Genomic DNA, 26,644 nt, shown 5'->3' on the forward strand with positions numbered 1-26,644 from the left:
AGCATGGCCCTAATACTCCATCATGGAAAAAGACAAAAAAATAAATGTTATTCTGGCTCTTTTTTGTACATTTTATGCTCTATTCCAGATTGGCGAGACAAAGCTGAAGCAGCAGCAGGGATTAGGAACAATCCTTCGGTCTTCCTGACAATTTTGAGTTCTAGGTTTAACGGCTTTGTTCTACCTCAGTCCAGTCGGCTTTCTGTTACTCCTTAAACGTCACAACACTGAATAATTGTTGGGAATTTTAGGTTTTCCAATATTTTTGTTGTTAATTTTTTAAAGCTAAATTTTTGGGTTTTTTTGTGTCAGGAAAAATAGGAGAAGCCATGATTGTTGTAAATTTCACATGTTTGAAATGGAAATGAAAAGTAAAATAATTGTATTTGTGTCGGCAGTTAAGAATTTATCAATAATTTTTAGACAAATTACAATCCAGCAGGATTCCAGATGCCATGCATAAAATGTCAAAAATCAACACTGACTGTTGGACTTTTGATAGATGGAGTTAACTTTTCTAGACTTTTGATATCAAGTATTTGTCAGTTTTTGTTTTTCCTTATGGAAAACTTTTGACTTTTTTGTCCATTTCTTGTCAATGAACGTGTATTTTGGCAATAATCTGGGTTTAAATGTTGACAATTTGAGCTGTTAGTCAAGTGGAAGAATTAAAAATTTTAGTTAAAATTATTATTATTTTAAGGAATCCCATTGCTGCCACCTAAGAGAATATAAAAGCCCAACAGAAAGTTGTAATTATAAGCTTTAAAGTTATAATCACAATAATAAAAGTAATAATTTATAGTTTTAAAGTCCTATTCATCAGAGTAAGAAATAATTTTGAGTTTTAACGTCATAATCCAAATAACAGGAAATAATTAAAATTTGTACTGTCATAATTTTGAGCTTTAATGTTATAAACCAAACAACATGTAAATTTTCAGTTTCATTGTCATAATTTCACCTTTAACAGTCATAATTATGACAACAAAATCATAATTTCAAGCTTTAAAGTTATAATCATGAGAATAAAAGTAATAATCCTACTTTTAATTATTACTTAGCAATAAGTAACAATTTTCAGTTTTAATGTCACAATTTCGAGTTTTAAAGTCATAACCACAATAATAAAAGTCATAATCCATGTGAATTATCAAGACAATTAAGTTTTTTTGTTGTTGTTATAAAGCCATCTTTAAAGTTTGTCTCTACCAAGACCTTCTATGGCAGGAATAGGCTTCCATAGGATTTTGTTAATGTAGCGAATCAAAACGTAAAAGTCAGTTGCTGGTTAAAGTGCTTTTGGTGCTTTAAACCTTTTGTATTTTGACCAAACAGAAATGATTTCATCAATGTCTCATGAACTAATATAAAAACAAAAGAACTAAATGTAAAGCTGAAACTTTTGTTTTGAAAATATGTTGCATTTAAAGAAAAATATCAGCATTCTTCCCCTTTTACACCCTTCATTGTTTCTTTTTTTCTTACCAATCCAAACTCAGTAGGACAGCATTTTACTTGCAAAAATAAATATGCAGACATTTAGCTACAGCTATGGCTATAATATATTATCTATGGCTTCTTTTGTAACGCTAGCTATTACAGGATCTCTGGTGCACAAGCTAACCATGGCGTTGTAGCAAAAACATAAACCAGACGGTTTGGAAGGGACTGATATGTTACGACTCGTCTCTGCTACAGTTAATATGTGAAATATATTTACTAAACATTTGAAATCACACATTGGGTTAGCTTGTTTATTCCTCAAGGCAGTGAGCAAAGCCTTTCACAGTGATGCATAGAAACGGCTGCAGAAGGTCCCCATAAAGGTTAATTACTGTAAATAACTAAAGATAATAAGCAAAGGCCACAAAGCATCTAAATCTGTCTTAAAAGGCCTTACCTGGCTGGTTTGGTATTAATAAATGTGACTCATTTATTTACATTAGATATATAAATTAATATATTGAATATATTGTATATTTAATGTTTCAATTGTAGTGAAATTTTGTAACCCTGTGACGATAAGACAGCCATGTGAGTCACAAAGTGTAGCTCTTAGCCTAAAGATATGTCAAATATTCAATAGTTTTAAACACGTTGCACAATTGATTTGAGCAAAAAAACCTGATTATTTACCCCTTGGAACACTAAAATTAGCAATAATTTACAACTAAGTTAGAATATAAGTATTTATATTTTACAAATTTGAATTTATTTTATGTTTTGATTGGGATTATTTTGGAGTAAATATGAAGATAAAATATGTGTTTTACAGCCGTGGTCTACCTCAGTGAATCAAAGCTAAGCTAACAGCTTCTCATAGTCAAGCTAGCACTCATTGGACTTTCCACAATGACTCTTAATAACAAAGAAACAATATAGATTTTAAATGTAGGCATTATAACAAATGCGGGTTTTAGCTGTTTTAAAATAGCATTGAATTTCCACAACACGATATCGCTACAAGTACCAGTAGGTCTAATAGTTTTTAAAAACATTTGTTAGCATCGTAAAGATAGATAGGCCAATTTTAAGTCAAAACAGCTGAATAATGCGTCCCACCAGGTCAGGATTTAGGATTAGCTTTAGTTTTAGGATTATAATTCAGTACATTCCACTGGCGGAACATTATTTGGGGATATTCCAGCATAATTATGCATCTTATCTGCAACTTTCTTCTTTATGTAGCAAGAAGAGTGAGTGAGTGAACATTTTCAACACATCTTTAGTAAAAACGTGTTGCGTCTCCACAGTTATTTAGAACATGTTTTTGTTCTTGTTAGACTAATCTAGAAAAATAAACTAAAAATTTTTTACAAAATATTAAATAATGTAATATTTTCTTCAAGCATCCAATGTATTCAATTAGAGCGGATATGTTTTACAGAAACAACGCTAAGCTAGAGGCATAAAGTGACCAACGTGTTAGCTTACTTTGTGATTACAAAGTTGGATCATAGTTTAAACCTCCACACAGGTGATGATAATGTCCACCAGCATGTACTCTGCTTGGCTAAAAATAATTAACTGTTTACCTCATCGACAGCTAGCTGTTGACTGCGCACCCACTGAGCGTTTTCTCATCGATAGCTTTGTCTTGTCTGTAAATGACTGAGCCGCTTCATTCAAAGATGCTGTCAACACTGGGACAGGAGACTTTCTTTAAATGTGATCCGGTGAGATTTAAACTGATTTAAAAGATGAAAGTCCTGCTTGTCAAAACAGATCAATACCACTTTCAGTTGCGCTATGCCTAATTTATCTTCTACAATCAGTCATTGAGGTCTAAATGGTGTAACAATCAAGAGCAAACAGAGGTTACCAGAGTCTAAAGTGAGGCTTTGTAAAGGGCTGATAGTGAGGATTAACTTTACACCATTTCACTGAAATATTGACCTACGGAAGAACATTAGGGCCACTGGAAGAAAAAAAAAAGTCTTACTTTTTTACAGAATGTTCACTTAAATCTCAGAATTCTGGTTTTAAATTAAAAATTCTGACTTTAATATCAAAATATTCACCGTAAACTCATAATTCTGAATTAATTTTTTCTACTGAGCAGAGCGTGGCCTAGCGTGACTGACCCAGGTCACGCTAGGCTTTTTTGTTCTCCATCATTTTGACCGACAGCATTTTAAAAAAATCGGTCATGTACTATTTTTCCCCGTCAAATTATAATCCCATTAGCATCAGCTATTTAGCTGCATTTTTATGCGTTGGACAGTGAATCCAGATCCCGTCACACATAAAACAGATGAATGCATCTAACTTTTTCTCCGTGACAAAAACCACTGACTGTGGCCCCAATAACTTTCAAGAAATTATATTAAGCGACTCCACTTAAATTACCAGCACTTCACCCGCTGCGGTCTGAACGCACAGCCTCACAAATTCCTCTTGGTCGCATCTACAAAGAAATCTGCGCTAGTTCATCGGTCAGTCGAATCTGTCTGATCCAAACCGATCAATTGAACTATTTTTTACCCTGTGCGGTCCGGGCCTGGGCTTTTACAAGGATTTTTTTGCGTGGTTTCGCTTCCCCGAAACGGACAGATGTTACGTCTGCCGCGCTTCTGAGCGCCGCTCTCCTTCTGGGCCGGGAGGGTAATGTCTTCCAGCTCCATTTGTTAAAACCGCTGGATAAGTTAAGTTTAAATCTTCGCAGCAGCAGAGCCGCGTCCGCATTGGTTGTGCAGTGCACTGCGCATGTTGTGGTCTAATTAACTTCTGCACCTTTATTTATTTCCTCAAGATAAGCTGCCGGGTCGTCTGTTTAGACTATAAATGGATTAGCTCAACATTGCTTTCTCTTTAGTTTTCTCTGTTCTGTATGTAATGGAGACTTGAATTAAACGCGCCATTTCTACCAAAGTTTTGATATGGGCTTCCTAACCCAGATTCTCCAAAGCGTCCGGTCCATAGCTCTTCAACGCGCTGTCAGCTCCCGGTCAGAAAGACGCATTTAGTTCAGTGTCCATGAAATGATATTCAGAAAGGATTTTTTTATTGATTGAATTTAGTTGCCTCTGCGATTAACTCTTTGCATAAAGTCTATAATGTCTGAGCATGTGCACCAGTCAAGGGTGTGAATTATATCCTGTCAAATTTTCCCGTCGTTTAAAAAATTAACCGGTCAAATATGAAAAATATTCCGTTAACGTGACCTCTGCTACTGGCCCTAATCGTCCTCCGTATTGACCAGCTAATGCAGCGCTAGAACAAATAACATCAGTGTTCTTGCAAACTCTACTACTGAAGTCAACACTGGATGATTATACTTGGCAACATGCATATTTGGTACTGGTTTGCTATCTGCTGCCGGCAGTAATGCCGAGAAATTGGCGCTAATAATTTCCCCCCGGCGTCTCCAGTCCTTCGCTCAACCATGCAAAGCACAGAAGTCAAAGTCTGCAAAAGCCTCCTGTTGCTCTGCCGAGAGGCTGAAGGGCTTGGAGGGCGGAGACAGGACCGGCTGGAGTCGAGTGAAGTCGCTGTCAAAGTTGCTGACATCTGTGGGCTCTTTGATCGACGGCGCGAACGGCGGCGTTAACTTCCTGGCCATCAGGGCTTCCCAGTCGATGGTCTAGCAGAGTTTCACAAAGTCAAACTGGGTCAGACTTCTCCAGATACAGAGGCGGCAGAAAACCCAAAAAATTACTCAAGTAAGAGCAGAACTACTTTTTCCTCAAGTAAAAGTAAAAAAGCATTTGGTAAAAAGTCTACTCAAGTACTGAGTAGCTGATGAAATGATCAATCCTTTAAGCTCAGCTCAGTAAAAATACTCTTTAAGGTAAATTTACAAAGAAATATCAAGTAAATGTAACTAGTTATTACCCAACTCTGCCTTTAGTTGTTTGCCAACCGCCAAAGAAGAAGAAAAAGGGAAATTTTTCTGACACTGCACAAACAATGGCGCTAAGTGTAGCAAAACCAGCTAGATAGCTAGTTAGCTCCAATTTTTAGCCTTTGTTTCTTTCTCTTAAACGTTAAGAAAAGGTATAAAATGAGTGGGAGAGCTGGACCAAGTAAGAAGATAAAAATGTATCACTTTCAAACGTAATGGAACATATAAAGAATTCTTAATATATTTATAAATAAAGATATGTTTTGCACTTTTGTAGTAGGTTCGTCATTTTGAAAAAGTGTGAGCACCTCTGGATTATAACAACAAGCTTTCATCCCAAAGGTCGTAGGTTAAAGTGTCCCAGCAGCTTAGGATGGCTTTAAATCAATGCGTTTCTTTCATAATGCGAATATTTAAAAGTTTGAAAGTGTCATGGCTGACCTTCTGTTGGAGAAAATGAAACTGATGCGATTTACCTCAAAGAATTTCTCTCCTTTGACCTCGTTTGCGTCTCTCTCTCCGGCTCCGAGTCGTTTCAACGGGTTCTTCTTCAGCAGCTAAAAACAGAAAAGTTTCACAATTTAGATATTCTTTTAATTCAGTTTGAGACCCCAGTAGGCTTTATTGTCTTTTATTCCAATTACAGAAACAAAGAGTGCCTAATGGTGGAAGACTGGTAGATTTTGTTGGGGTTTTAGAGCCAAATGAAGCTCCCTCTCCGCAACTTCAATGCAAGAATAAATTAAATAAATTGCATTTACCAGAACAAACACGTAATACGAGAATAAGTCACAATTTCTTATTATTGATGTTATTATTAACCTTCATCTCACCAGGAAAATCCCATTGAGATCACAGATCTTCTGAGAAACAGCGTTAACTGTGCAGGCTACATCTAATGGGTTTAACAGGATGCCTGTTGATTAATTTGAGCACTGCTGCCACCTAGTGACCGTAGGCATGTTTACCGGTCAAGCATGTAAACCGGTAAATAACTTTATTTTTGTCTTTGAATAAAGACAATAATAAAGTCTTCTTAACTCTCATTCCCAAGTGCTAATTTTCAATAGCATTGAAGGCTTTTTTTGGTGTTAAACGTGACTTACTGCGCTCCGTTGATGGTTTTACATTAACTTTTGCACAAAATAGTTTCTAGATAATGGCAGCAAGTGGTTTCTGGATGGTAGGTCAACAACAAAACTCCTATCTTTTCCAGTATGCAGCGGTAAAACCAGCTGACCAAACATGCCGGAACTCTGCCAGAGTTGCTAGGTAACGGACTGGGCTTCTGGGGTTGCTAGGCAACGGGCAGTGCCTTCTAATTTGTGACGTTACATTCCGCGAGTTTTTAAAACGGTTCATTTGTCAGACACCAAAAATCATGAACTTATTGCCTAAAAATGGTTGGTTGTCTGTTTTTAAGCGCGTGGATTCTTTTTAGATGCAGCAGAAACCCAAATAAAAGTACAAAAAAGTATAAAATGTGAATTTGTATAATAGGTCCCCCTTAATGAACTTCATTTTTACAGGTGGTGTGGGCCAGAAGACTTTTATCTTATTTTTTGTCCTGTTCTGCAGGGTTTCTGAAAAGCCCGACAAATTTACTTTGACAAGTGGATAGCGTTTCTGTTCTTAATGACCATCAGATTTTTTTTTTTATTAATGTTTCTGACCAAGTTAATTTGTCCCGTTAACCTTCTGCATGATGGAAACGGCATCAGCGGGAAGAGACGCTGGATACTGCACATCGTCATTAACGATGCTGTCAAAGACTTCTTCTTCATCTTCACCAGGAAACGGAGACTAGCAGGAAGGCAGAGCAATACTGAGTCAGCCTTTATGTTACCAGTGATCGAGTTGTTAAAGTTTATCTTTAAAATGTTTGTAAAAGCTGGGCACAGATATTCCACCAACCTCTCCAACTAGCATCTCGTAAATGAGGACCCCCATCCCCCACCAGTCCACAGCGCGGGTGTAGGTGTCGTCAGTCAGAACCTCTGGGGCGAGAAACTCTGGAGTCCCACAGAAGGTCGAGGTCTGATCTCCATGGCCCATCCCTGCAGTAATATCATTTTGATCTTTTACCAGTCCAAAAATAACAGAGTACTTATTAACTTACCAAACATGTAAGGAGTTAAGGAGAAAAGTGAACAATGACCTCTTAAAACTCTCCAAAAATCTAGAAATCCACCAAGCAATGATAAATTGATGTGTAATAATTTTACCTTCTTTACAAAGTCCAAAGTCTGTGATTTTAACAAATCCCTCAGCATCCATGAGAATGTTATCCAGCTTCAGATCTCTGCACAAACCAAACAGGGCGTACAATAAAAACAACACTGGGTTTCGGACGATGTGACGTCGCTTTGGCCAGTTGGACCTACCGGTAGATGATTTTATTCAGATGCAGGAACTCTAAACCCAGCAGGACACAAGCTGAGTAGAACCTGAACAGAACAGCAGTTTGGTAAATTACAAACAACAATAGTAATATAAAAGAACAAAAACAAGCAAACATGAAAATAAGAAAATAGTTGAAAAAATATAAATTTCAAGTTTTCTAGAACTGGGATGTCCTAAGGATGTAGACAATTAATTGATTTATGATAAATTTTTTCATTAGTGGTTTATTAAGTTAAAATTTGTTCCAATATATTAACTAATAACGTCAACTTAAATTTTCTTTCAGCATTGTAGTTTGGCTGCCATCCAGTAGAGGGCGCCATTGGTCAGCTTTAAGTGGAGCCAGTTGATACAGAAACAAATATGGTGGGACAACAACAAAATGGGAAAGAAAAACGGACCAAACAGATTCTGGGATAAAAAATGCAATTCATGCAGTTCAATTTTGAAATCTAAACACTCAACAAGCCCCTCAAGTTTTATCTTTTATTTTTCCAACCAGGAACTTTAAGAGAATTCTGTTTTGTTATACTTTATTTAATGTGAGAAAACAACAATTTTCTGTTTATTCAGTCAGTATTTAATACAACTGATAAATAATTTTTTAAAATGTTATTATGTTTTTTAAAATCAGCACATTATGAAAAGTTTTGCCCTGTACATTATGGAAAGACGATCAACCCTCTTGACACAAAAGAAAACTCAGGTTTTTAAGAAAAATGCCACCTATCAACTAATAATTAGTTGATGATGAGATCAATCAACTGTAGATTAAGTCATTAATCAATAGCTTGCATCCCTAAACACAATGAAGACGAGGAGTTTGTATAAACCTGGTCTGAGCTTCTGAGAAGACGTCAGTGTGGATGTGGATCATCAGGTCGCCGCCGGGTAGATACTCCATGACAAAACAGACATGATCAGCGGTCTGGAAGCAGCCGTGAAGGTAGACCAGGAAGGGGTGTCTGGAGGCGTTGATCATCTCAAAGATCCGCTTCTCGCTCATAAGGCTGAAGAAAACCAAACCAAGAATCAAGAATCAGGAAAACACAAACATCTGAGTGAGATTTCTGGAGTGAAGTGGTGACTTTAGGAGGCCATTTTAGGTCCTTTATGTCAGAGAAACAGCAGAAAAACCTCAGAGGAGTTCGGTCTGAGGCTCAGGAAGTGATGTATGACCAGTGTGTTTTAAACATCTACCAGTTCGGATACAGAGAAACATGACTAACTAGAGATCCATTCATCCATCCATTCATCCATCTATCAGCCAATCAACCTATCCACCCATCCATCCATGTGTAAATTATTCATCCATCCATTTGTACATCCACCCATCCATCCAATCAATCCATTTGATGACCATCCATCCATCCATCCATCCATCCATCCATCCATCCATCCATCCATCCATCCATTTGTTGACCATCCATCGATTCATCCATCCATTTGTTGACCATCCATCCATCCATCCATCCATCCATCCATCCATCCATCCATCCATCCATCCATCCATCCATCCATCCATTCATCCATCCATCCATCCATCCATCCATCCATCCATCCATCCATCCATCCATCCATCCATCCATCCATCCATCCATCCATCCATCCATCCGAGTACAACATCTCTCCTCAAACTGAGAACCTCTGTCTTCCATCCATTTTGCTTCTGGACAGGAAACACAGAGGCATTTCTTGTCGTTGATTCTGGGTTTGTCTCAATGGGGCGTTAGCAGAACGTCACCAAAGAACCAAGGAATCATGATTTTCCATAATAAAATAGACTTGCTGTTTCTCATATTAAAGGGGGCCAGCTGAACCCATTTTACCTTTGTTTTAATACAGTCAGGTGTGCTGAAGCTTCACTCACCTGTCCACTTCATCACGAGTCACAATGTCTCGTTTCTTCAAGGCTTTAATGGCGTACAGTCGTCCTGTCTTCGTGAACTCGGCCAGTAGCACCTGTTTATGAAAAAGGCACATTAAAAACATCAGGGATGGATGTTTTTTTTGTTGAATTCAGAGGAAGAAGGTGTTATCCGTTACCTTTCCAAAGTGTCCTCTTCCCAGAACTGAAGTATATTTAAAATCTTCAACCTTCATCCTTCAGAGAAACAGCCATGCAAACAGAAACGGCCATGTCTGATTCTGGTTCACTTTATAAGACAACATCTGCATGAACATCTGTACATGTGACTGTATTTACTTCAGAGGAGATACGGGCTGATCCTCACATTCTTCTGCGGTGTTTGGACTGGAAGGTGGGTGTATGGAAATCTTCAAAGAGACAAAATAAAAACACATTTTTGTTTGTTTTAAACATACAATCTTATCAATCTGATTGTTAAGTTTTGATCAGAGACAGCAATTCGTTAATGTGTCGACCATCCATACATTCATTCATGAATCCATGGATGGATGGATGGACATAAAACTCATCTAGAGCCATAAATGTTACATAACCTTTAGTGAAAAGACAAAACAGAAGTTTAAAAAATATCTGTTATAGAAAATATAGGGATATTTTTAAAGAATTGCCAATTTATTTTAAACTTAGGCAAAATATGAAATATTTACAAAAAGAGGACTGATACAGTTTCTTCTATCAGATTTTGATGTTTGTGGAAAACAATTAAATAATAATAAAATTAATTTCCAATGTAACAAAGAGATAAAAATAAAAATACTGAAATTTGTGTCATACTGTTAATGCAAGGTTTATTCCAAGCAAGAAATAAAATAAAAACCTCATACAAAAATGTTGGCTAGACACTTTTTTAGTCAAATTTTTATTGTGGAAAGTCCAAAAAGTCACATGAAACCCATACAAGTCTTCGGTGCTCTGATCTTAAAATAAAAACTTGAGTTAAATAACAGGACTGAAAAGTTTCAAAGTAAATTTCTTTTATATGAATAAAAACTAAATTTGAAAGTTACAGAACAAGATGGTTGAGTTAGGAATTTATTGTTTTTTATTCCTGAAAGTTTATTTACCAGTTTTTCTTGCAGTGCAGGCACTGATGATGTCTTCTCTTCTTTAGTGATGATGTTTTCTTGCTGCTTGATGTCGATGGGAGGCGGATGGTCCTCAGTGACACTCAGTCTAATTAGCGGAGTTTTGCTGAATAAAGAAAACTTTAGATCTGTTACTTGTAATTATTTAATCGAAAACTATATATTGACAAAATAAGCAACATTTCCAAGTCAAAAACCCCTTAGTGCTGTTAAATTATTGATGAAATAGACAGCCAGCCATCCGAGTTCAACATCTGATGTACTCAGATTTAATCCAATTTAATTGGATCCACGGATTGCTTAACAACAAATATATTTATTTTTAATTAATTTATTATGTAGGCTATTCAATCATCAGATTGGTGCAGAGTGCTGTTATATCCATCAGATTTACAGTCGTACCAGAAACAAAATACAAATGTTCTGACCGGAATCTCTGTATGTAAAAAAAATGTGATTATTTGAGATCAGCAAACCGCAGAACCTGATATCACTCAGTGAAAAGCAGACAAAATTTAAACAGGGTTCCTGTAAATTTGACCAACTTAAAGTTAAGGCTTTTAAGATCATTTTTAAACCATTATGAATGGAATTTATAATGGTCTTAAATGGTTATAATGGTTTCAGAGCATTCTCTTATAATATATACAAGAATAAAGTCCTAATATTGCCATAATAAAGTCATAATATTATTACTTTATTCTCTAATTTCATTACTTTATTTTTGTAATTTTATTATTTTTATTTTCTTAGCATCCCCCTAATACTCTGTTATATCATCCAACTAACTAGCAATAAATTTACACTTTCCCATGCAAAAAAGTTAGCTAGCTAGCAAGTGCATATTAGCAGCTAGCTAGCGGTAGCCTCAACCTCCTCTAGTCAAGATACATAACAAGATGTCTGCACACAACTAAAACATTTGCTTAACAAATTCTAAGACTTATTAGCTTATTTAAGATCAATTTACGTTTTTTGAGAATTTAAGACATTTTATGGCCTCCATTTTGCATACATGAATTAAAGACTTCTGGGCGCTGTAGTTTCTGACCTTGGCAGTGAAGATGTCGGATCAGGCTTCTTTTCCGTCGGATTCGGAGGACTGTGTCCGATCAGGTCCGCCGTTGTGGAGAGATGCGAACTGAAGGTGGCGAAAGAGCTGTAGTGAGGGAGGATGCTCATCATCAGATGGCCCCAGGTGGCAAAGTTCATGTTCATCTGAGCAGCTCGGAGGAAATTCTTTCCTGAGGAATAAAAAAACCCAATAATTAAAAAAAAGAAAAAAGAAAAAAAGATGGATACACAGGACTGGCGCAGAGCTGTTAGTTTCTACCTCTCTCTTTTGTGAAAATGCATCGCTGACGTCTCAGTTTAGGCTGCCGCTCCACCACGGTGTCGATGAACTGAAACTATATATGTTTACATTTATTCTTCCCATCAATGCTTTAAAAAGTAATGATGTACCATCAGGTTCTTCCTCTCTTGGTTACCTGGATGTGGAGGAGGCCTTGCGGCTCCAGATTGAAGCCCTGGTTGTGGTCTGGGTTCCCCATTAACTCCTCCAGACGCAGGATCTTGACCGCACACATCGTCCTCCGGCACCGCCAGAACAAGCAAACCTCCAGCTCTCGAGACTGTCAACAGATGCAACACACATTACCTGAATTACTTAAGGGTTGAACAGGAGGACATGTATAGCTGCAAAAAACTACAAAAAGTGTCTTCTTAAACTTAAATTGTAACGGTAAAACAAACAGAACGACTGGGTTCGGTAGAGATAATTAGTTTAAAACTGCAGGTGTAAGGCTGACACCTGCTGGTCTCAAATAAAACTACAACTTAAAGCAACGCAAGCAGTACAGCAGCTTGCTGTACTGCTTGCAGGGATTCATGTTTCAGAGATAAAACAATTTTACAAAGAAAATTCAGAAACAATCAGTCATTTATTCTGGAATTGTCACATCTCACAAAAAACTTGGAAAAATGTAATAACTTTATTATTTGTTTTCACTAAGGTATGAGCATATTACTTTTAGTTTTTACAGAGAGAATATGAATGAAGGCAGTAGACTGGAAATTAATCCAATTATTAATATTCACAAATCTAAAATGTAATTTACAGTTTTGTTTAAGAAAATGAAACTGAATTTATCCACCATTTCTAAAAGTAGAAACAAAATGCTAAATACACATATGAATGTCATTGAATATTTTTCATTTATCATAATGTCTGCTTTTATTTTATTTTTTTTACCAATGTATTTATTTTATACAATGGCTAAAAGGCAAAATTTCAGATAGAAAAAAAAAATGAGTAAATTTCCAGGAAAAAACTCAGATTAATCTCAAAACTTTTCTAGAAAAACAAGCAAATTCTGAGTTAAGTGAGTCATAAATTCGAAGGAAAAAAACTCTTTCAAATTTAGATATAAATCTCAAAAATTTTCTAGAAAAACTTATGAATTTCTGAGAAAAAGTTGAAAACTTGAGAGAAAAAACTCTTGAGATTCTGAAACTAATCTAAAAAAAAAACATGGAAATTTTTCAAATCTTCAACTTCATCTCATTATCTTAGAATAATTTTGTGCAAACATTGTAATAGCCCCAAATAATCCCAAACTGTTCAATGAAGCATGACAGGTCACCTTTAAACACAACTGAATATTTACAATGTACAATACATTTGAAATATAAATATAAGAATATGTTGAAACATGTTCAAGGACCTAAAAAGTATTCTGTTTTGTGGTTATTCTTTGGTTATTATTATTTAACTATTGAATTAAAGACAGAGAAATGCCGGTCTGGGTGTCGGTGGCGTGTGATGGAGAGACCATGAGAAATGACTCACAAACACTGAGCGCTCCAAACGGGATGAAAAACACTCATAGACCTTTTTCAGTGTATTTTTTAATGTTTTGTCACAAAACAGACACGTATCTGACAGCATTTCTGACACTTGTCATCTGAAAGGTGGCAACTATATACCAGCAATGCACCATTCTTCAAAGCACATCCCAGACTATTTTTACCTGACAGAAAAGGAAAAACTGTGATAACTCAAAGAGAGGCAGACTGATTTATATTTAGTTTGCAACATGGGTCACTGTATAATCCTCTGTTAGTATTTCAAAGTTTAAGCACTTGATACAGACTTTAAGCTGCTGCAGAAGAGTGTGGATGCCTGAAACAAACACGCTTTCTACTTGCTAACATCTTTAACTCTATATCTGTTAAGCTGTATCTGTAAGCATCTTAAAGCCATTATGGCTGCGGTCAGATATAATGGCCTGTAAAAGCTGAGCTAACAACTATTGCCTCATTAAGCCATCACTTTCTCAGGTTTTCCTTTAAGCAATTTCTCATTTTCTAATCTGATCAGTCTACACTTAGTGGATGGATAATTTAGTCATTATCTACTCTCCCAAAAATCTCTCAAAATTACATTTATACTATAATAATCTGAAGAGTTTGAGTCAGATCAGAGGTAATTACAGCACTGAAACAACTTGGGTGAAATTTGATATTTTTATGGACTCAAATAATCAACTTGGGTCCATGTTTGGTTATTTGATCCTATCAGTTAAAACCTTCCCCTATAGGAGTCCGAACATCCAAGGTAGCAGCTTATTTAGATAATTCCAAATGGCTTATTTTAATGGTAAACATGTGTTAGTTATGGAGTACCACAGGGTTTGGAACTTGGACCAGTCCTTTTTACTCAAACTTTGTCTAAACGTTTTAGGTAAAACTGATATAAATGTCAAACGTTATGCAGATGATACTCTATTATGTTCATTCAAAAACTCAGGTGAAACCCATCAGTTACCAAGACTACAAACATGTGTAATAAAAGTTTGAATAACTTAATTTTAACTCTTTTTAACCAACTTTCTGCATTCACTCGCCCTGGACAGTAATAAGTTGACGCCCAGTGTGCAAAGTATTTGTTACTTCTATGCTGAATTGCTTATCATAAAGAAATTATTGTTCCCCATGTTTCCAGCATGTTTGCTTCCAGAATGCAGGTTTATGAAAATAGAATGATTCAAACAAGTTTAGTCTCATACTTAAAAAGTTTTAACCCCAAGAGAAGGTGAAACTCTGCCACCTGCTGTTATAAATAACTATCTGCAGTTTACTTATAAAAACTGCTAGAGGGTTTTTATAGGCTTTATAAAGTCCCATACCTACAGCTCTATCAAGTTTGTAGTTTTTCTGCTGCTTATTTCATATTTCTGAATATTGGCTTCATTGTTATCAGCATTAAATGCTGATCAGCCACTCTTCAGAATGGGGAAAAAACAAACATGTTGATATTCAAACATCAGGAAACAGTAACAAAAAAACATTTCTTCACCTAAATTATTCTGCTCAGTTGCAGATTTCTTTGAATGTGAGAGTGCAATTTTTAATTACTGTACAGTATACTGTTTATTTTTCTGAAAATGTCCATTTAAAGCTGCAGTAAGTTACAAAAGTTATAAAAGTTTAAATATTTTTTTACATATTTGTTGGAATTATCACTATGTCATGACAGTATGCTATGAGACAGATAATCTGTGAACATTTTTTGCTTATTTGACTTCTTCCAGCGCCAGCTAGAAACAACCAATCAGAGTCAGGAGGCAGGGCTTAGTGCTGTCAATCTTGCACAATTGTGCGTTACTATAGCTTTTCCTAGTTACCATAGCCACCGATGATGGTGGATAAACAGTTTTCTTATAATGGTAAGTTTTGCGCCATTTGTACATTTAGCTGTGCGAACACGAGGTTGATTGACAGCGCTAAGACCTGCCTCCTGTCTCTGATTGGTTGCTTTTGGTCTGGTGTGTTGCATTTTACTTCTGAATAAAAGTAGCTCAGAGAGGAGCTGGAGGTGATTCATTTTTCACAGATTATCTGTCTCATAACCTGTCACAACATGGTGACAGTTTTAACAAATATGTAAAAAACAATTTAAAAAAAAATAAAAGTTACATATAATGCAGCTTTAATGACTCTTAATCTTTCTTTTTCTTGTCATATTTTTACATGTGTGTGAATCTGTACGCTTCCATTTAGTCACTTCAGTGTATCTTGGTCTTCAGAACCGGACTCACCCGCTCCAGCTGGATGTAGAACACCTGATCCCAGCTGAGGCCACCGACTGCAGCCCAGCGCGTCCGGCCGACGACCCGGCCGTCCAGCCGCAGCACCGCACTGACCTCGGCTGTGAGACAGGCAGCAGACAAACTGTAAACAGCAACTTTTTTCAGTTTTAATTAAAGAAGTTTCTCTCTGAACTCAGACGTAAACAGAAGCCTGTCTGACTTTCAGAGTCCATGATGACATCATGTTTGTTTACCATTTAATTTGTTTGTGTTTTTCAGAGAAAGTGGGACCATTTCTGAGAAAATGAAATACAACACAGACCCTGGTTCCGACAGATTAACCTTCACAGAAACAGTTTTTGCTATACAATCAATGTTAGGCACAGGGTTGTCACAATAACCAATAAATCAATAATTGTGTGATAAATTAAAATGAGCTCAATCATTTTGATTTGCATGATTTAGTGTTTTTCTCTCTCTTTTTCTACCAAAAACTGGATGATAAAAGTTTTCATTCTGGTGATTTGGTCTCAACTAGCCCTTACTTTCAAGGACAGTTATGTTTAAGGAGGCTTCATGATTAAATTTACTTGTTGTTTATATAGTTTTGTTTATTTATTTTGGATATTTAAAATGTCTCCCTTTTCTAGAGTTACGTGTTTGTTAGAATTTAACATTTAGTGATTACGCCATCATTTTGGTTGAATTTTATGTTTTAAGTCTGACCTGCAGAAAATGATTAGGGTCACCAGGAATTCTGACTATAATCTCAAAATTTGGAATTTAATCATAGAATTGCAATTTTTTCTCAGGATTTTTATTCATTTATTTTGTAATTCAGACTTTTTTTTCTCAGAATTCTCATTTTAATCTCACTTTTGGAAGATTAAAGTCAGTATTCTGAGAAAAAAGTCTGAATTTTTTTGTCTTTTTTCATTTGCCCTAATTGTCTTTCTTGCTTTTCCCAAATTTTTATTTGGAATACAAATTTGTAATGTTCAAAATTATTTGCAAGCTGGATTTCGGGGTTTGTGATTTGACTAATTCTTAATATTTTATACAGAAGGTAACAAATCATTCTCCTGTTCCTGCACTTCTGTTAGTAGTATAATTTTCACCTCCGAATTAACTGTTCATATTTTCCCATTAACAGATGCAAACATAGCAGCAAGTAAAGCTGAAACTGAAAACTTACAGTTTAAGATTTTAAATGTTTTACTCACTCAGCGGTCCGTCAGTCTTATGAAGAACAGCCGAACCGTTTTCAGAGGGAACCGAAGGATTTTCCTGCTCTGATTCTGACTGGGGTTTCAGTAAATCCTCACATCCCAGCAGTCTCAGTTCAAGTTTCCCTAAAGGAGAAGAAGAAGAAGGAGAGGAAGAATAATCTCAGTTTCTTCAAATAAACTGTTTAAGCCCCGCCCATGTGTTTCCATTATCCTGTAAAGAGTCTCAGTGTGACCAGAAAAGACGCCGTACTTCAAAATAAGACATTTAATTTGAATAAATCTCCCAGACTCGAGCCTCTAATCAGTCCCCTCTGGAGAGAAAGTCACTTCTCTATTTTCTCCGTCTCGCCTCTGAACTAACCGCCGTGAAGCTCAGAATCACCTCAAGTGTTTCCACTCTCCTCACACTCTTTCTCATTATTCTCCTTTGACGGATCTGCTCCTCATTACATCATCAAAAGCTTTTCTTTTTTTTTTTTTTAGCCATGAGCTCAGACAGAGACCGGCTTACAAGTGAACTGTCCAAAACGAACGGATTACACGTCCTGATTATCTGCCGCCAGCAGTCAGCAGACGGTAAGTCATGTTCAAACACACACAGCCTGAATGACCCTAAAATACACAGAATATTAAACACAAAACGACCCCAAGAAAACATAAAAAACAAAGATGATTTACCAGAACAGGCAGCTTGGTGGTAATTTGATTAAATCTTACTATATAAATAAATAAATACTAAAAATAATAACCGTTATTATTATTACTAGCATTAGTAGTATTACATTTATATAATTGCTTAGATTATTATTATCTTATAATATTAGCATACAAAGTAAAAATATTTATGATAATATAACCATAAATATGGTTTTACAATAATAATAACTATTATTATTATTATTAGTTACATTAATAATAATAATAATATTGAAATTATTATTAGCATAATAATGGAAATAATTTATTTTATTATTATTATCCACTTATTATATTATTATGAATTATTATTTCCATAGCAATGGAAATTATATTTTTCCTTTATCATGATAATGGAAATAATATGGAAGTATTAATATTATAATGGAAATATTAACAATACTATTTCCCATTATTTTTATCTTGTCTTGTGCAAAAATTTGTAAAGCAAATAAATCAGAAATGTGAAATTAGACATTAAAACTGATTTATTTTTGGTTTAAACGGAGCAGCAAATCTTGTGTTTTTGATTCTAATTTTCCATTTATCAGAAAAATTTAAGTAATATTTCACCAGAAATTCACAGAAAATTATCACAAATGTACATACCTCCTGAACATAGCTGTATTTTATATAACATTCACTGGCAAAACCTAAAATTAAGAAAACTCAGTAATCACTTGTAATAAGATGTTAATTGATGAGTCAATGAGTTTATTTTGCTTCTAACTATTTTGATTAAAATATTTTTTCTTATATATTTCTTCAATGATATGCAAGAGAAAATATTTGTAACACATGATTATGATGTTTTGTATTGTTTTGTTATTATCTGGTCTACTTTCTCAGTCAGCGGTTACCAGTTAGAGATGCAGGTCGGACGGGGAAGATGGACGGCGAGGTTGGGAGCAGACGCGACGATCTGCGTTCTTCAGGCGACGCCGTTCCCTCCGGAGGATCGATCGCCTCCGCAGGAAGCCGTGGAGAATCGTGGTTCTGTTCCTGCAGGCATTTCTCCAGCGCTAATCGGAGAAGTTCAAGCTTCTGCGAGGATTCCTGCACCCGAACTCGAGCCTGAAAGGTGAAAAAGCTTCAGATTCTTTCATATCAAACATTCATGTAATTATTTATTACTCTGTTTCAACACTCTGTAAATCAAAATACAAATAGTGTTCAAACAATTTATGAACTATGACGTATACCCAACTCCAACATCTCTCTGTTAACCATGTGATCAGACAGTGGTTAAAGAGGCAAAAGCAAAGGAAGTGGATTAGCAGTGCTAGCTAACAATTTGTGTATTTTTTCAATTCAGACATACTAATAAAAATTTAATAAAAATACCACCATGCCTTCTTTTCAACTTCTCTGGGATTTCTGGCTTCAGTTGTGGTATTATTTCAGCTTTTCCAGTGTTAATCAGCTGTGGTGCTAAGCCGTTCAGTGATTTATAAACTACCAATAAGATTTTAAAGTCGATTCTCTGAGCTACAGGGAGCCAGTGTAGGGATTTTAGAACTGGGTGATGTGCTCCATCTTCCTGGTTTTAGTCAGAACCCGAGCAGCAGCGTTCTGGATTAGATGCAGCTGGGGGATTGACTTTTTTTAGTTAGACTTGTGAAGCATTTCCATTGACCATGTACTTGCACAATTTGGCATTTCGAAAATAAATTTGCTTGATGGAAACACGTTCATTTAGAAAACAATGAACGTGGTCTATTTTTCAGTAATCACTTGTAATACGATGTAATAAGATAAACAAAAAAGTGTGAAGTGTTTTTTCAGCCTTATCAAAAATTGTTTATTTCACAAAACTGCAATGGAAACAATTTAATGCATCACACAAGTCACGTGATCTACAACAGGATGTTGCTACTGGCAGAAACCATGAAGAAGACAACGACAAGAAGTAGACAGAGGATCATGGAGGGGCGTGTTTTGTAATGACTTATTGCATCGGTTTTAATTTCACACTTTTTCATTTTAATGGCGTTTCTTTTTTAAGGGAACATCACAATAGCGAAATTATGATTTTTTTTCAACATTAGCAGAATATTGACAAAGTTTTATGCACATTTGTAAAGGAAATGCAGCTACAGTTGCAGCAATCAATGCGACTCACGATAAACGGGTGGAGTAGTATCTCTTGATCTAGATGGGACATTAGTCTTTTAATCCTAGAAATGTTCTTCCGACTTTGTATCTGCCTGTATGTGGCTCTGAAGGTTCAAGCAAAGATTTTTGAAGCTGATCTCAAGTTTCTGGCTGTAATAACTGAAGATGTGTGTTGACTCTAGGTCCAAAGATAATAGCTACAGTTTTGTTTCTGTCCAGCTGGTGAAAGTTGAGGCACATCCACACATTTATCTGTTCTAAACTCAGGTGCTCAGATGGGTTCAGAGTCACCTGATGACATTGTAATGTAAAGCTGTGTATCATCTGCATAGTTATGATAGCTAATCTTATTACTTGTTATAATCTGAGCTAATGGGAACATATAGATATTGAACATGAGGGGTCCCAGGTTTGAACCTTGGGGAACCCCGTATGTGACTTATGTTTGATCCAATGAGAAGTTACCTATTGACACAAAGAAATCCCTGTTCTTTAGGGAAGACTCAAACCATCGATTAGGTTTAGGGATTCTGTTAGTAAATGAAGATTTTATTAAAAACATTTGACAAAAACTCAGAAAACATTATAAAACCGTAAGTGGGCGGCATCTTACCTCAGCCAGAGCGTTCTGGTCCAGCTCTGAGATGCCCTGCAGCTGCTTCACCACGTCTCTGTGCAGCGCCAGCGCATCGGTTTCTCTCTGCATGTAGTGCTGCAGCTCTGCCAAGCGAGCGTCCGCGGGACTGACAGCTACAGGAGACGTTTCTGAGAGAAAATGGAGGATAAAGGTGAAGCTACCAGCTCGTTTGATAGTTCCCTCTAATATTTCCATTAGCAAAGAAAACACTGAAGCGTCATTTATGAAAGCAAAGGAAATTGTTCTAACACAATCCGAAGCTACGTCTTTCATGAAAGGAAAATGGAAACATCAGATTTCTGGCTTCATGTTTACTTTTTTGGGATTATAATCCTTGAAGAGATGCATTAAATCATATTTTATCCCATTAAAATGATGAATGTAAGGAACCCTCAGGAGAATAATATTACAGTGATGCATTACTCTAAGTACTTAAGTCACATTTGTTGAATATTTCATGAACATTTGTAGACTCAGTGAAGCAAATCCCAGCTGTCTGTCAATCTGATCCAAACTCTGAATTTATTTGATCATACGTCTTAAATTTAATGTTGTTTTTGGACACAGAGTGTTTTTTTTTATTGTTGTTGCAATATGTCATAACAAACTGTTTTTGATCTTCATATTGGTAAATACAGGATTTATTTAATAGATTTCACATGTTTTAATATAACATAATAAACAAAATAAAACAAGACAAAGGAAGCAATGCTTGTTTCCCTTCATAAATAGCATTATATCACAATCATTTTCCTCCACTATAAAAATGGATTTTAATTTCACCAAAAGTACATTTTTATGTCTTATGTTAAAACATAAAAAAATCATTAACTTAATTTAGAGAAACAATATATATATATATAATTTTTTTCCAAACCTTTTTTAAACTAACAGATGTTGTTTTGTTTATTTTACTGCCAGATAGTTTCAAATCTAAGCAAACCTGAACAAAGACCTGAGATTAGATTAATTTAAATATAAGATGTGAATCTCTGAGTGTTGTTGGTTTTTTGTATGATGCTGAGAAAAAAAATCTGAAAATTTGAGATCAATCTAAGAAATTTTTAAGAAAAAATCTTGGAAATTTTCTGAATTCTTTCTAGAAAATTTCAGAATTTAATCTCAAAATTTCTGACTTCATTCATGCAAATATTTGACTTCTCTAATGTGGTCTATTCCATGTTTTATCTAGATAATTTCTGAAATCAATCTCAAAATTTCACATTTTTATCAAGTAAATTTTTAACTTTCCAAGTCAGAAATTTTCATGTTTTTTCTAGCACATTTTTGAGATTAATCTCAAACTTTCTGATTTCTTCTTTCAAGCTAATTTTCAACTTTTAAACACCATGTTTTTTTTTTAGAAATTTTTTTAGCTCTACCTCAAAATTTACGTCCTTTTCTTGCAAATTTTTGACTTCTGAAGCCCAGAAATTTCCTATTTTTTAATAGAAAATTTCTGAGAAATTTACTCCTCCATTGGTTGTTTCTATCTATAATCACACTAATAAACCACTGCAGATATTTGCACTATACCCAGACCGAAAATGCTTGGTAAGATTTTGTGTTTTTGCAGTGTTCTGCCTCCTTTAAAGTTTATAAAATAAAGCACAAACATGAAGCAATCTTCTGTTCCCACTTTTAGGAGTTTTAAGTTTACTCCTTCCGACTGCACTGACCTCCATCAGCAGGGATGTTTTGGTTTCCTCCACCTTCTCCGCCGCCGCCACCAGCCTGGGTGACTTTGATAATCTGCAGTCGGATCAGCTCAATCTTGGAGCGGCTGTCCTGCAGCATCTGCTGAGCTGTGGACAACATCTGATCCAGGATAGCGACGGCACATCAAGAGGTGTCAAGCCTCGCTTCTTCCACACTGACAGCTCAGCGTGTTTCAAAAACAGAGCAGCGATCCTTCAGCAAAACGGAAAAACAAACAAACAAACATGTGGACAAGAGAATGGATACGCAGAAAGTGAGAACAACAAGTTCCAGCCAGGTGAAAAACAGGATGACTGTGCAGTTTGCTCACCTAGGGTTTGATTTCTTGCTCCTTTGCCTTTGTAAACACTAATTTGTCATCCTATGAGTGGGAGTAGACGGGGGTGCATCTCCGGTTGCAGCCTTCCACCTTCACTATCCTTGAAACACAACAAGTCCTCGGATGTAACGGTGCGTTCACAGACACCCTCGGATCAATCAGCGCCTACATCCTGGGACCGTTGTGATGTTTGTTTTCACCTCCCTACAGCTTCCTCTGCAACATCCACTTCCCTCTGCATCCTCATCTTTTTCTGCTCCGTAACCAAATCCTCCCTCCCTCCCTCTCTCTCTTTCTCTTCCTCTCTTTTGCTCTTGTCTTTTTAAGAGGGATTTCTTTCTGCACAGAAAGGCGCTGATGGCTCTGTTCTGACACCGCCGATTGCTTGCTCTGGGCTCAGCATTGGCCGCTGCGTGACCACATGTTCCCTTCCTGCCACCAACCAAAAGACAAAACTGCTGCTGCTGCTGCTGCTGCTCGGTTTGGGACGGAGCAGAGATCAGCCTGCAGTGTTTGGGATATTGCTTTAATCTGCTCTTACACTAACACGGAGTGAGAGATCTTAATGTTGATTGCTCGCAGCATTCAGGCGGTGGGAAGTGCGGAAGCTGCTGAACGGTTTTCAGCTGGATTTGCTGAATTCCCACAGTGACTTTTAGACAAGGACACACAACAACAAGCAGCCTTCTGGTTGTTGTGGTTCTCCTCCTCATGATTTATTAACATGAGGAGACATGATTGAAAGAAGACACACCAAGGCAGAAATCAAAGGTTAATAAATGAAACAATAAAAATCTCAGATTATTTTCTGGGAGGTCAATTGGGAAACTGATGTGTTGCAAGTGTTATGAAAATATTCAAATATTATACCTAAACTAAAATGGATGGATAAACAAATAGTTGGATGGCTGGCTGGATGAATGGAGATAGATAGATGGCTGGCTAGCTGGATGGATAGAGAGATAGAGTAAGTACGGAATAATTTCTTGGACAGAAATCTGTTATAACAAAAGTGTTACTTTTATAAGTTTTATATTTAACAAACGTGACTTGGAAACGTTTCTTTTGCCTGGATTTGTTATTTTTTGTTTGTATAATTTTAGTTTTTAAAATACCAGAATTTACTAATCAATTTAGATTTTTGTCTATGTATCATTTCTAAATATTAAATCAGATGATCTGATCAGTTACTGAGTACTTGAGTAGCATTTTTACAAACTTTTACTCTTACTACTATTGCTACTTTTTACTTGAGTAAAAAATAGCCAGAAGTAACTCGAGTATAATTTTTTAGGGATAACTATAACTAATGTTTAAATAAATACAGATGGGTTAAATGCACTTACCAAACAAATGGCTTGAGGCTAAAAAGTCTCAGCAATCTATTTTGCGTGTTTACTTTGTATTTAGCTATGTAAGAAAAGCGCAAAATCTCAGAAGGGCTTCTTTCATTAGCCCCCCAACAGTTAGGCTATTGTTATAAACGGTCTTATTTTAGCATATACTGACACATTTCAACAGCCTACTGGACGGAACATGAACAGAAAACTTCCTAATTAAACGTAATTTTCGAGTTTGATGTGCTAATTAGCGCTGACCACCAAGAACAAGGCCCCCACTTCAACTGACATTTTTTTTTTCTTTTTTATAAGTGCGCAAGTGCGAGTCGGTCCAACAGTAGATTTGCCCCGGCCTGGGTGAATTTCAGTTTCAACAAGGTTAAATTATTCATCTCGCCGAAGTTGCAAAAAGTAATAATTGGAGGTTCTGATTGTGTTCTATGTTGTTTTAAGAGTGGAGATGGAAGTAAATGAGCGAATTGGAGCGGAGTAGTGAGACCTACTTTGAGAGGCGGAGCTGCTCCTCCGCTCCATTCGGCGCGGCGCGTTCGTAATGAAAGGCTGCCTGTGACTTCCTCGCTCTTCGGCAGCTACATTGTGTGGAAAGCAGCAGCACGTTGTTGGCTTCTCCACGCTGAACTCCACAGCGAATTAACTCTCTCCTGTTCTAGGAGATACAGATCCGCCATCCGTTTTTTCTCCTCAAGCGTCTTTAAGTCACTCTCGACGTGCGAAAAGAAAGAAAATGTCTGCCACGGCGACGAAAGTGAGTAAAAAGGAGCTGAACTCGAACCATGACGGAGCGGACGAGACCTCCGGTAAGGGGAATGGCGGCCTCCTGTTCAGCGCCATTTTCACTTTCTTCTCAAATATTGTTTGCATGAACACAAGATACTATTTAATTAGTCTGGATTTGATGAAAATGTTGCTGTGCTTCTGCTTAATGAAAATGTTGCTGTGCTTCTGCCTTTGCTGCTTATAGAAACGGCAGCTGCGTATTTTCAGGGGCTAGCGTGCTTTAGCATACCCGTACTCCTCCGTTGTTTGCTGCTGGCACAGAGGCCATGTTAGCCGGAGTATATAGCAGCTATATCGACGGATAGCAAGCGGCCCATTTGAAACAATCACTTCTCGGTATTAATCGCGGAATATGCTTGAAACCGTAAGAAAGTGTGCTCACTTTAATGTGAGATTTTATTTCTACGATTGGTTTGCATTAGCATCTAGCCCGCTCGTGTTGTTGTTGTAGTCTTACCTAACGCTAGCAGACGACATTGTTTTGTTAACGCATTTAAATCACCGCTAGTTAAAACCTCCCAGTTACTGCATAATGGCTGCTGTTTGTAGGACTCAGTCGTGTGAATAGTGGGGTTTTTTATATTTTTTATTTTTTTATTGGGTATGAGTGTGGTGAATATTCTGGCATACATCCTAGCTCGGTCGCTCACGCTACCGCGGCTGTGTGAACAGTCTGCTGTCCCACATTTAAACCACGCGGCCCTGAAGGCAGCAGCCGGCAGGAAACGGCGAGAAGCCTGAACGAGGAGCGCTGCAGCCATTGGCCGCTTACACTGTCAGAGTCCCGCGTCGACTCCATACTGTTACATGTTAAATACCCCGGCTCACTCCTTACTTCTACTACTTGTACTTTGACTATTAAGAAATAAGCTGTAGCCTTGATTATATAAACTGGATGGCGTCTAGTTCCATTTTGAAATTGACTGACTTTTTTTTTCCACAGAGAAAGAGCAGCAAGAAGCTATTGAACACATTGATGAAGTTCAAAATGAAATTGACAGGTAGGAGTCTATTGTTGATACAACTGCTTATACTCTTCACACCAGTTTTGTTGTGAATAGTTTAGTATTTTTTATAAATGTGAAGAGATTTGATGCCTATCTAGTGGTCAAAGTGTGAACTACACGTGGTTCAAAGAAGCTGATAAACCTATAAAATCTTAAGCCTGAGCTTAGTTGTGCAATAAAAAAATATATTCAGGCTGACGAATGTTTTCTGCTTATGATTTACTGAAATAGACTTCATGTGACCAAAATTCTAAGTTATTTCTATTTTGGGTTTGAAGCTTTTTAGTGACACTATATTAAGGAATGGAAATGCATAATATCAACATTAAGAGTAGAAATCAATTGCACAACATTGAATTGATTTAAGATTCCCAAAATATACATTTAAAAATAATGAATACATGTATTACATAAGTACTAATTCAGTATTTTTTTCTGTCGTGAAACAGGAATTAAATTCATCTAGGACAGTACAGTAAAAAGATCTTTCAGTATTTATCTGTATTTGAAACATTGCAATATGAAAACAAATTAAATATATGCTCAAATTAAATTGGTGAAACTAATTTTCATATTGGAGCAAAGGATCTCTGCAGTATTTAGCTCTCGCAGTGGTTGTTCCAAAACATATTTAGTCTCCATTTCAGTCTTGTTTGAGCAACAGCAGCATCAATACACATTATCACAGGTTTATAAGTATGTTTTATCCCTCATCTGCCTAGTGGATCTAATTGGCATCATACCTAATTTTACACTAATGGTATATCCAATGCTCAAATTGATCATCTAAAGGCAAAAGTGCGAGTAGTGCATTTTTTTCTGTACAATTTCTTCTCAGTCATTGCATTTTGTGTAAGATTTAATATGAAATAAACTTTTCCTATACCTTTCAAGCATAGTCTGAGTTATTAATATTCATGCACTTG

General features: G+C 36.4%; 2 protein-coding genes across 3 annotated transcripts in view; one reads left to right on the forward strand and one right to left on the reverse strand.

The window, feature by feature from the left end:
• Positions 1-26,644, reverse strand: part of LOC102223726 (serine/threonine-protein kinase N2) — a 27,446-nt gene continuing 802 nt past the window's right edge. Inside the window, exons 1-21 of one of the 2 annotated variants that reach the window (XM_014470541.2) lie at positions 24,417-24,473; positions 22,565-22,673; positions 22,215-22,446; positions 20,512-20,663; positions 18,644-18,857; positions 17,082-17,210; positions 15,868-15,977; positions 12,256-12,399; positions 12,099-12,174; positions 11,817-12,009; positions 10,745-10,871; positions 9,957-10,027; positions 9,797-9,854; positions 9,621-9,712; positions 8,584-8,760; positions 7,732-7,794; positions 7,573-7,649; positions 7,262-7,404; positions 7,043-7,150; positions 5,824-5,904; positions 1-5,086 (exon numbers count right to left, since the gene is read on the reverse strand). In XM_014470541.2, the coding sequence (XP_014326027.1) occupies positions 4,883-5,086; positions 5,824-5,904; positions 7,043-7,150; positions 7,262-7,404; positions 7,573-7,649; positions 7,732-7,794; positions 8,584-8,760; positions 9,621-9,712; positions 9,797-9,854; positions 9,957-10,027; positions 10,745-10,871; positions 11,817-12,009; positions 12,099-12,174; positions 12,256-12,399; positions 15,868-15,977; positions 17,082-17,210; positions 18,644-18,857; positions 20,512-20,663; positions 22,215-22,353 (2,358 nt within the window). In that variant the 5' untranslated portion in view covers positions 22,354-22,446; positions 22,565-22,673; positions 24,417-24,473 and the 3' untranslated portion in view covers positions 1-4,882. Of the gene's footprint in view, positions 5,087-5,823; positions 5,905-7,042; positions 7,151-7,261; positions 7,405-7,572; positions 7,650-7,731; positions 7,795-8,583; positions 8,761-9,620; positions 9,713-9,796; positions 9,855-9,956; positions 10,028-10,744; positions 10,872-11,816; positions 12,010-12,098; positions 12,175-12,255; positions 12,400-15,867; positions 15,978-17,081; positions 17,211-18,643; positions 18,858-20,511; positions 20,664-22,214; positions 22,447-22,564; positions 22,674-24,416; positions 24,474-26,644 lie in introns of those variants that run through there. The other variant, XM_023343702.1, reaches the window with a different exon arrangement.
• Positions 24,486-26,644, forward strand: part of LOC102237363 (protein SET) — a 5,272-nt gene continuing 3,113 nt past the window's right edge. Inside the window, exons 1-2 of the mRNA XM_005803846.2 lie at positions 24,486-24,731; positions 25,655-25,712. Coding sequence (XP_005803903.1) covers positions 24,659-24,731; positions 25,655-25,712 — 131 coding nt within the window. The 5' untranslated portion in view covers positions 24,486-24,658. The remainder of the gene's footprint in view (positions 24,732-25,654; positions 25,713-26,644) is intronic.

The sequence above is a fragment of the Xiphophorus maculatus genome, chromosome 12 (assembly GCF_002775205.1).
Source record: "Xiphophorus maculatus strain JP 163 A chromosome 12, X_maculatus-5.0-male, whole genome shotgun sequence".
NCBI lineage: Eukaryota > Metazoa > Chordata > Actinopteri > Cyprinodontiformes > Poeciliidae > Xiphophorus > Xiphophorus maculatus.